Here is a 10,829-nt window from a genome sequence, read left to right as displayed (position 1 = left end):
CCGCCCTCCAGGCGGGGCGCCAGCGAGAGGCCCAGGCTGGGGCGGGAGCGCACGTGGCCTATTTTGGGCGGAGCAGACGCGCCTGGCCGCAGCGGAGACCTCAGAGGCGGCCACAGGAGACGAACCTTGAAGGTAGGTTACAACTGGACTGCGAGGACCTTGGACACCGGGATGGGGCGGCCCGGGGATCCCTGGGAGTTGGGGTACAGCTGAGGGAGCCAGATTCGGGCTCGCCACCCTCCCGGGGCAGTTCTGGCCGGACGCCTGGGTCCTCCGGGCCCCTCCCCCTTAGGGGCGGGGTAAGCTGATCTGACCAATGAACGGCCGTTGACGGGGCCCCGCCCCACCCCGCCCCCGGAGCCGCGGCCTCGCCGAGTGCCCAACCGCCCGGCGCCCTGGCCAGGGGCTGTGGGAGCGCGGAATCTGCGGCTGGTGAGTGCGCGCCCCCCAGGGTCTCCGGCCGGATCCCGCCCCCAGCCCGTGCCCTAGAGCTCAGGACCGCTGGCCCAGGCGCCGGGGAGTGACTCAGCGCGGGGAGGGTGGCGACTTGCTGGGGCTGGAGATTCGAACTGTTCAGGGCCTTGAATGCCGGGATGAGTGGAGAGAACGAGTGCCTTCGGAGCTGGTCCTGGGGCTGAGCTGGGGTGAGGGAAGAGGGCAGGGCAGGGCGGGAAAAGCCAAGGTTCCACTGCCTTGCTGGGGTCATGGCCATGGGGCGGAGGATAGGGGGTAGGGGGTAGGACGGGGGCGCGAGTCCTGAGCTTTTGACCCAGCACGTCGCCCTAGGACACCAAGATGCCTGGTGAACAGCAGACAGAGGAGGAGGAAGAGGAAGAGATGCAAGAGGAGATGGTGCTCTTGGTGAAGGGTGAGGAAGATGAGGGTGAGGAGAAGTATGAAGTGGTGAAACTCAAGATCCCCATGGACAACAAAGAGGTACGAGTCCCGCACCAGGGGGCCTGGTTATCCTTAAGTCTGGTCAGGTCCCCCTCCCTCAGACAAGCCAGCTATCCAGCCCCTACTTTCCTTTGAATCTGAGACCTAGAATCTCAGGGTTGGTGGCCCATCCTTCTGCCCTACTGCCCATGCTGCCATCATACAGATGTCACACCTACTGTGCCAGCTCTCCTGGGTTTCCGTGGTTCCCCGTGGAGCTTGATGTCTAGCGGGATTAGACTGACGAGTAACCACGCAGCTACAATCCCGCGTGATGGGTGCAGGCACAGGAGGTGTGGAAGCCCAGAGCTGGGAACTTAATGCACACTTCCTGGTGGGGGGAGGGGTGGCTAGGTAGGCAACAGCAACAGGAACAGCTGACTCTTAGTGGCATTTGCTCTGCACCAGACACTGTTCTAAGTACTGCAAATCTGTAATATAGATAGTATCTGATCCATTTTACAGGTGAGGAAACAGGCCTGGAAAACTGGACAGTTTGGTGACTGACCCAAGGTCTCAAAGTTAGTAAAGGGATGGCTTAGCTGAGACCAGTGGGGATCTGAGATTTAGAAGGGATTCAATTCATTACTCAGATGAGTATGTGGGGCACTGGGAGACGTGAAGGCAGGTTCAGTCACGCTGTAGCATAGACGAGAGAAGGGTGGTTGGCAGGCTGAGAGGGACCCCTGGGTTTTATCCTGAGGATTTTGAAGTTTTAGAGAGGAGTTTTAAGGAGATCTGAATGAGTTAGATTACTCCATTGGAGATCCTAAGTGCCACCAGATCTGTTTCTACTTCCCAGAACTCTATAGAACTCTTAGCCCCAACCAGAGGAGCTGTGAGTCCAACTGGAAGACTCCTGTTGGGCGGGGTTTCTGGGCGCAGGCTGATTTCTTCCTGCGAGGAGCCAGTTCTCTGGGAAAGACAGCTCTGCTGCCCCCTAGTGGGTGTGGTGGGCCCAAGGGGGAGGGGGCTGGCTGCTTTGGCCACCATTCCAGTCAAAATAACTGTTTAGTTCCGTTTTCCTCAGGCCTCCTTGTCCTGTCATCCTAGCTCAGCCTGCCTCTTCTGGCTCAGTGGATCCCCTGATCTCCACCTTTGGCCTATAAGTTAAGAACCCAGACTCCAGGGGTGCCTGGCTGGCTCAGTCAGTAGAACATGCAATACATGATTTAGAGGTTGTGGGTTCCAAACCCATGGTGGGTGTAGAGATTACTTAAAAAGATGAAATCCTTAAATACATGAAAAAAAAAGCACCCAGACTCCAGAGCTTAGGTGGACTTCCCACCCTAAAACCTTCCAGTTTTGTGACCCTGGGTAAGTTTGTCAACCTCTTTGTGGCTCAGTTTCCTCATTTGTGAAAGGAAAATCTTAACAGCACCTACCTCTTGAGGTTGTGAGGACCAAATGAGTTAGTACTTGTAAAGAGTTAGAACTGTGTCTGGTGCATAATAAACACTATGTAAATATTTGTTGCTGATATTCATTCTTCTCCCTATGGTTCAGAACCTTGCACTAGGTCATCCTTCTGGAGATTTTTCAACTCCTTTTTATCAAAGAACTTTCTGGGCTGAACCCTGGAGCTGGGAATGAATAGGGAAGGCAGCCTGGAGGCTTAGGCAGGTGACTAAGGTCAAACAACTCAAGGCAATGGGGAAGGCTTCATGGAAGTGACTTGACTTGGTCCATGAAGACGTAGTGGTGATGTGGCAAATGGAGAAGGAGAAAGGGCATCCCAGGAGGAGGAATAGCAAACATAGAGACTCAGAAGAGATGAGGCCTGAGAAGTAGGTGGAGCCAGATAGTAAAACGGCTTTGGAAGCCAGCATACGAATTTAGACAGAGCCTCAAATTGGAGGAGGGACATAACTGGGTTTTCTATTTAGAAGAATCATTGGCTACTATGGGGAGACCAGGCCAAGTAAAGTTGATAGCTTGCTCTAAGGTTGTGACAGCAGTGGAGAAAGGATATTTGGGAACCCTGACTGGACTGGCTGGAGGTAAGGATAAGGAAGTAGAGAGTGGGCATGTCTATTCATTGAAAGTATGTAGGGCTAGACTCTAAATGGTATTATGTAGCAGTGAAAAGCATTGGTTCAAATCCTAACCACCATTTACCAGCCTGGCCTTGGCTTTCTCATCTATAAAGAGGGGTAATGAAAGTTAAGGTCCTCAAATGCCAGTCTGAGAAGTATCATCTGGGTTACTGGGTTTGGGGGTGGAGGTTGGAATTGAGGATTGGACACAGATATCCCATGCATATTTAGCACTGTGCCCACAGCATAGCTCATTAACTTGCTGTGTGGTCTCCCTGAGACTCAGTTTCTATGATATGGTGATTTCAAAAGCTCTTTCCAACGCTGACATTCTGTGACTCTTTGTTATCACCTGGTCAGTTATTGTCCAGCATAAGCCTTAATAATGTCGCACTCAGGGGCTGGAATATCCTCTCACTGCCTATCAAAATCCAGTCCATCTTTAATGAATAGGAAAGATTTTCTTTTTTTTTTTAAATTTTTATTTATTTATGATAGTCACACAGAGAGAGAGAGAGAGAGAGAGAGAGAGAGAGAGTCAGAGACACAGGCTGAGGGAGAAGCAGGCTCCATGCACCGGGAGCCCGATGTGGGATTCGATCCCGGGTCTCCAGGATCACGCCCTGGGCCAAAGGCAGGTGCCAAACCGCTGCGCCACCCAGGGATCCCCTAGAAAAGATTTTCTCAGAGGGCTCTATGCACATCCAATCCTGTGTCTTTGCTTAAAACCTTGAGTGGTTTCCTGTTCCTTCAGGGTAGTCTCAGGTCCTAAGCCTGGCATTCAAAGCTCCTGACGATCCCACCTCATGTCCTGTCTTATCTCTAATCACTCAGTACCTATCCCATGCCCTGACTTCAAACACACTCGACCGTTTCTCATCTCTTAAGACTTTGCCTATGAGGTCTCTCAGCCTGTAAAACCCTCTTCACCTTTTCCCCTTGCTTTCTCCAGGAGTAGCTCTTGTCTCTTCTAGATCAGGTTTCTTAACTTTTTTTTTTTTTTAGGTTTCTTAACTTTTAACATGCATAATACAAATCACCTGGTGATCTTGTTAAAATGAAGATTTTAATTCTGCAGGTCTGGGATGGACCTTGAGATTCTGCATTTCTAACAAGTTCCTAATGACACTGATGTTGCTGATCTATAGGCCACAATTCCTGTCTCTAGGAACAAGAGAATGGGGTCATTATTTTATACTTTGTACTGAAAAGAGGGGAGATTCTAACTGCTAAAAGAGACTAGGGGAGGGAGACAAGCTATATAGGTTATCTCAAACTTGTCAATGAGATAGAATTGCATCATGGATAAGAGAATAGGTATTTTGGACAAGGAAAGACTTTCAGTTCAAACCATGCCACTGCCATTGATGAGCTGTAGGGCCTTGGGTAATCGCTTTACTGCTGAGTCTTATTTCCTTGTTCAAAAATTGAGCAGGTGGTACCTAACCCAATGGGTTGTGAGAGTTTAAAATGAGAACATGGGAAAAAAGCACTTAGAGCAGTTCTTGGCACATAGAGAATCCTCAGTGAATGGTAGCTATTGCTTTTTTTTTTTTTCAAGATTTTATTTATTTATAAATAATAATAAAGTGTTTCTCTGTATGAGAGACACAGAGAGAGAGAGGCAGAAACATAGGCAGGGGGGAGAAGCAGACTCCATGCAGGGAGCCCGATGTGGAACTCGATTCTGGGATTGTGGTATCACAATCTGAGCCGAAGGCAGACGCTCAACCACTGAGCCACCCAGGTGTCCCGTAGCTATTGTTCTTAATTAGGAAAGTAATGGCTGGGGGAAACAGATATGTTTGCCTGATTTTAAAAATTTATATTTAAGCAGGAAGACAAAATCACAAACTTCAAATAACTTGGATTTTCCTATTATTATATTACATTGATTGTATATTCATAGTACCCTCTTGTTATGGTCCAAAAACCATTCTAACGTTTAAGTTTACCTGTTGTAGAATTTAAGACATGGAAGGGCCTTTAATGATCAACTGACTTGGTATTTGCCAGGCTTCAGTGACATGTATATCAATCACTTGTTGTGCTCATCTATTTTTTTTTAAGATTTTATTTATTCATTCATGAGAGATACAGAGAGAGGGGCAGAGATATAGGCAGAGGGAGAAGCAGGCTCCTTGCAGGGAGCCCGATGTGGGACTTGATCCCTGGACCCTTGGATCACTCCCTGAGCCGAAGACAGACACTCAACTGCTGAGCCATCCAGGCATCCCTGTGCTCATCTATTTACTGCTTTTCTTTTATTTTAAAGATTTTATTTATTTATTCATGAGAGACACACAGAGAGAGGCAGAGACATAGGCAGAGGGAGAAGCAGGTTCCCTGTGAGGAGCTTGATGCAGGACTCGATCCCAGGACCCTGGGATCATGACCTGAGCCAAAGGCGGATGCTTGGGGAGCCTGGGTGGCTCAGCGGTTTAGTGCCGCCTTCAGGCCCAGGGTGTGATCCTGGAGACCGGGGATAGAGTCCCACATTGGGCTCCCTGCATGGTGCCTGCTTCTCCCTCTGCCCAGGCTATGTCTCTGTCTCTCATGAATAAATAAATAAATAAATAAATAAATAAATAAATAAATACATAAATCTTTAAAAAACAAAAAACACAAGCAGATGCTCAACCACTGAGCCACCCAGGTGCCCCTATTTACTGCTTTTCTTCAGATAGATTTGCATCGCTTTTTAAAATAAATCTGCCTTCATCTAAATAATAATAATGATGGAATTGTGGATTTTATGTGATCTATTGTTTTTCTTATGTCCATGAAAATAAATACATAATGATTTTAATAGGATAGTTTCCCTACATAATAACCTAGAGTCCTCTTGCATCTTGTGGTGTGCATGCTCAAGTTGGAAAATTTTGATCTCACATAGCCTTCCTTGGGATAGTGAAACAGGAGAAGGGAATGACTTGCCTGGGGTCTTAATGAGCTAGACCCTGTCTGTCTTACCAAGATTTTTCCGGGAGGGTTCCTGGCTGGCTCAGTTGGTAGAACATGCAACTCTTGATCTCAGGGTCATGTGTTTGAGTCCCATATTCAATGTAGAGATTACTAAAAAACAAAACAAAACAAAAAATCTTCCTGGGGCATCCAAGGCCCCTCATCCTGAAGTTGGAGATATTAACGCTACTCACATGAATAATTCCTTTCTCATAAATCAGTGAACCCAGCATATGGAAGCCCTCAGGCTTATCCAAATCATCTTACATAAGGGTGCCAAAGAAAAATGGGCCAGAAGGATGAAAATATAATGAGAAAAAGTCTCTCTACAATGGCTGATGTGTCCAAATAAACCCAACAGATGTCAAAACCCAGGCAAGATTGGAAAGTATGACTTTGAAATCAGACTGTTGCCAAACCTGTTGTGGGGAGTTTTTCTTTTTTTTTCTTTCTTTTTTTTTTTTTTTTTTTTTTTAAGATTTTTATTTATTTATCCATGAGAGACACAGAGAGAGGCAGAGACACAGGCAGAGGGAGAAGCAGGCTCCATGCAGGGAGCCCGATGTGGGACTTGATCCCAGGACCCCAGGATCATGCCCCCGGCTGAAGGCAGACACTCAACCACTGAGCCACTCAGGCACCCCTGCTGTGGGGAGTTTCTTGTTTTAAAGTATCAAGTTGTGGGGATCCCTGGGTGGCGCAGCGGTTTGGCGCCTGCCTTTGGCCCAGGGCGCGATCCTGGAGACCAAGGATCGAATCCCATGTCAGGCTCCCAGTGCATGGAGCCTGCTTCTCCCTCTGCCTGTGTCTCTGCCTCTCTCTCTCTCTCTGTGTGACTATCATAAATAAATAAAATTAAAAAAATAAAATAAAATAAAAAATAAAGTATCAAGTTGTAATTTAACCTTGAATCCCTCTTGGAGAGTATCAAGGACTTGGAGTCCAGCCTTTGTCACATCTTGCCTGTGCTAGTGTGGGGAAGCAGTGTAGTCTACTCATTAAAGGAGAGTGCTCTAGAGTCAGTCCTGACACCCCTTGGCTTTGTGAATCTCACCTCACTGAGCCTCTGTTTCTCAGCTATCAAAAGATACTCAATTCAAGGAGGGTGACAGGAAGCTTCAGTACGAGAGTATACATAAAATAGCACTGTCAAAGCTTACACTATAACGTTACCACTGTTATCGCCAGAATTCCCCTGGCTGGTCACTAATATCCCAAACGGCCTTATTTTTCAGTTTCTTAAAGATTTTATTTATTTTTTCATGAGAGACAGAGAGAGAGAGAGAGGCAGAGACATAGGCAGAGGGAGAAGCAGGCTCCATGCAGGAGGCCCGACGTGGGACTCGATCCTGGGACTCCAAGATCTCACTCTGGGCCGAAGGCAGGTGCCAAACTGCTGAGCCACCCAGGGATCCCCTTTACAAGGGTTCTCAAAGGACTTGAAGTTGTCCTCTTTGCAACTTAAGAGCCTTAGTGTCCTTGTCACTCACTCTGTAACAGTTTCCTTATCTAGATGAGAATAGTAATAACTCTTTGGGGAGATTGAATATGGGGAGAAGGTAACACTTTCTTGTCCTTAATGTGTGCCAAATATTTGATTTGGTCATGAATTAATATACCTGTCTGGTTCACGGTAGGTGTTCACTATCACTTTTGCTGGGATGAGCATTCTCTTTTCTAAGAAGGGAGCAATGTGCCCCCAATATTCCTCTTCACTCTTCCCTTAGTAAAAATGTTTCCTTTTCCCTTGCCTCTTACAAAGCTTTTTTTTTTTTTTTTAATCTCTAGAAGCTCAGGCCTCATGAAACCAGCTCATTTTCAAGACTTTCCATTTCAGGCCTTGCTTTCTTCACAACTTAAAAAATGATAGGTGCTTGCTCTGAGAAGTTTATCAAAGAGCCTGGACTTGGTCCCAGCCTGGCTTCTAAGACATCATGCCCTCCTTGATCTCCTGCCTCACTGACTGCTCCTGCCAGTCTTTGCTGGTTATTCATCTTGTTGCTCCATGTTCTCTCTGCCCATTCCTGGGGTGATCTCATCTGGACTCAGCCTGAAAAACCATCAATAGGCTGATAGCTTCCCAATAAACATCTCCAAGCATAGGCCTCTTGCAGCTCCAGATGTGTCAAGGAGAACTGCAGATATGCTCTGAAACAAATTTCAACTACCACCTTGCTTCCCCAATGCCTTCATTGCTACAGATGGCCACTCCACCTTTGTAATGGCCAAACTCAAAATCCTTGGTCATTTGGACTCCCTCTATTTCATTACACTTCATATCCAATCTATTATCAAATCTGTTTCTCAAACTGCAAAATACTTCCAGAAGCCGACCACCTTCACTTTCCACCTGTAACCTGAATCTGAGCCACTGTCTTCTCTTCAGAGATGGCTGCAGTACTGTGGCCTCCTCACTGGGTTCCTGCTTCTGTCCTCTCCTCTCCTTTCTGTTCTCAACCCCAGCAACCTGAGGGTGACTTTGAAAATGAGTCTGATCTGTTCCGCTCCCTGCTCCAAACCATCTGACATCTCTGTTGGTTCCCCGTCTCACTCATATTACTTGGCCCTAAGCTAAGCGATCTGCTCCAAGACCACCCCATCCATCACTCTTCCCTTCAAGCATTCTGCCTGAGGCACTTTTTTGGTGCCATTCCTGGAACTCAAAGGGCAAACTCCCCGCAGGGCCATGTGGTTCCCTCTGTAGCCTGCTCTCTCACGTCCTTTAGGTGTTTGCTCACGTTATCAGTAAGATTTAACGATCCTATTTAAATTTGCAGCACCCCGTCCCCGCCCCAATACCAGCACTCTATCAATTTTTCCTGAAGCAGGATTTTTTTTTTTTAAGATTTTATTTATTTATTCATGAGAGAGAGAGAGAGGCAGAGACACAGGCAGAGGGAGAAAAGCAGGCTCCATGCAGGGAGCCCGATGCGGGACTCGATTCCGGGTCTCCAGGATCCGGCCCTGGGCTGAAGGCGGCGCCAAACCGCTGAGCCACCCGGGCTGCTCAGGATTATTATTATTATTATTATTATTATTATTATTATTATTATTATTATTATTTTAAACTTAATGTTGAATCCCCAGTGCCTACAGAGTCCGGCACAAAGTACACGCTCAATAAGTATATGCCCAATTGATAACGAATAGCTAGGAAGACACTGGGCCTTGTCTTAGACGCCTAATACGTGCGTTAACATACTCTCGTTTAAAGCACACGGCCGGAGGGGATCCCTGGGTGGCACAGCGGTTTGGCGCCTGCCTTTGGCCCAGGGTGCGATCCTGGAGACACGGGATCGAATCCCATGTCGGGCTCCCGGTGCATGGAGCCTGCTTCTCCCTCTGCCTATGTCTCTGCCTCTCTCTCTTTCTCTGTGTGTGACTATCATAAATAAATAAAAATTAAAAAAAATAAAATAAAGCACACGGCCGCCTTTGCTCTTACAACGGGGACCGAAGGGGCTGCAGCTTGCGGACACCCAGGCCTCCGCCCCCGCGCGCGGCCCTCAGGACTGACGTGTCCCTCCTCCCCTCTCCCCGCAGGTCCAGAAGGAGGCGCCCGCGCCGTCTGCCGACCCGGCGCGCCCGCACGCGTGCCCGGACTGCGGCCGCGCCTTCGCGCGCCGCTCCACGCTGGCCAAGCACGCACGCACGCACACGGGCGAGCGGCCCTTCGCGTGCACCGAGTGCGGTCGGCGCTTCTCGCAGAAGTCGGCGCTGACCAAACACGGCCGCACGCACACGGGCGAGCGGCCCTACGAGTGCCCCGAGTGCGACAAGCGCTTCTCGGCCGCCTCGAACCTGCGGCAGCACCGGCGGCGCCACACGGGCGAGAAGCCGTACGCATGCGCGCACTGCGGCCGCCGCTTCGCGCAGAGCTCCAACTACGCACAGCACCTGCGCGTGCACACGGGCGAGAAGCCGTACGCGTGCCCGGACTGCGGACGCGCCTTCGGCGGCAGCTCGTGCCTGGCGCGCCACCGACGCACGCACACGGGCGAGAGGCCGTACGCATGCGCCGACTGCGGCACGCGCTTCGCGCAGAGTTCGGCGCTGGCCAAGCACCGACGCGTGCACACGGGCGAGAAGCCGCACCGCTGCGCCGTGTGCGGCCGCCGCTTCGGCCACCGCTCCAACCTGGCGGAGCATGCGCGCACGCACACGGGCGAGCGGCCCTACCCGTGCTCCGAGTGCGGCCGGCGCTTCCGCCTCAGTTCGCATTTCATCCGCCACCGTCGCGCGCACATGCGGCGCCGTCTCTATATCTGCGCCGGCTGCGGCCGGGACTTCAAGCTACCGCCTGGCTCCACGGCCACCACTGCCACCGAGCGCTGCCCAGACTGCGAGGGCAGCTGAGCCGCCGTTCTTGTCGCCGCGGGGCCGCAAGCGTCCGGCTGGGGTGGGGGATTGGCGTGCACGCTGGGCCCCCCATCTGGGCCTGCGTTAACCTGGCCCTCCATCCCGGGCTGGGAAAGGGTGGGATGGCAGGCCTGGCTGCCTTGGAACTAGGAGGCAGGGAGAATCCCCTAACTGGGAACCCTGGAAACAGTACCCACTCCCCGCTCACTACAATCCCTTGACCCGTGTTAGTGAATAAAGTATTATATCTTCGCCCCACCCGTGCCTGTGAATAAGGTGGGGGGAAAGGAGGAAAGGTGGCGTTTTACCCAGGCTTAAGTGACTTAAATGAGTTACGGAGCCCAGCGGGGCTGTGGGCCCAAAAGGGTTCCCTGAACTGGCTTTATGTGTGGGGAGTACTCCTAACTTCAGGTCTGGAAGGGTGCACAAATAGCACGTTTGGATCAGTCACCCTTTTGTTTGGTGAGCAGGCATAAACTTCAGTCAGTCTTACGAGAGATGGCTGGCTTCATTTCTTGGCTTGGAGGACTGCGG

The 10,829-nt window shown here is 50.0% G+C and overlaps 1 protein-coding gene and 1 long non-coding RNA gene across 5 annotated transcripts; one reads left to right on the top strand and one right to left on the bottom strand.

The window, feature by feature from the left end:
- On the top strand, positions 1 to 10,553 carry ZNF771 (zinc finger protein 771). Of its 4 annotated transcripts, none has more exons than XM_049111259.1 (3): positions 1 to 132; positions 787 to 936; positions 9,480 to 10,553. In XM_049111259.1, exons 2-3 carry the CDS (start codon positions 796 to 798, stop codon positions 10,290 to 10,292), a joined length of 954 nt encoding a protein of 317 aa, XP_048967216.1. In that variant the 5' UTR covers positions 1 to 132; positions 787 to 795; the 3' UTR covers positions 10,293 to 10,553. The 4 variants fall into 4 exon arrangements, with proteins under 4 accessions (XP_048967216.1, XP_048967218.1, XP_025271638.1 ...); XM_049111261.1 differs by having other exon boundaries at positions 24 to 132; positions 774 to 936; XM_025415853.3 differs by lacking the exon at positions 1 to 132 and adding an exon at positions 303 to 432.
- Positions 3,474 to 6,768, bottom strand: LOC125755266 (uncharacterized). The gene is made up of 2 exons (XR_007411217.1): positions 5,946 to 6,768; positions 3,474 to 4,758 (listed from the first exon to the last, which is right to left on the bottom strand). It is a non-coding gene; the product is annotated as an uncharacterized LOC125755266 (long non-coding RNA).
- Positions 10,554 to 10,829: the final 276 nt, after the last annotated feature.

Source organism: Canis lupus, chromosome 6 (assembly GCF_003254725.2).
Source record: "Canis lupus dingo isolate Sandy chromosome 6, ASM325472v2, whole genome shotgun sequence".
Lineage (NCBI taxonomy): Eukaryota > Metazoa > Chordata > Mammalia > Carnivora > Canidae > Canis > Canis lupus.
The sequence above is the reverse complement of the archived record's forward strand: the minus strand, read 5'-3'. Positions and strand labels throughout refer to the sequence as shown.

Bases quoted from the DNA above. Each gene is read 5' to 3' on its own strand.
- ZNF771 (XM_049111259.1), top strand. From the start codon at position 796: ATGCCTGGTGAACAGCAGACAGAGGAGGAGGAAGAGGAAGAGATGCAA. The intron at 937-9,479 runs GTACGAGTCCCG...CTCTCCCCGCAG, and splicing joins TCCCCATGGACAACAAAGAG to GTCCAGAAGGAGGCGCCCGC.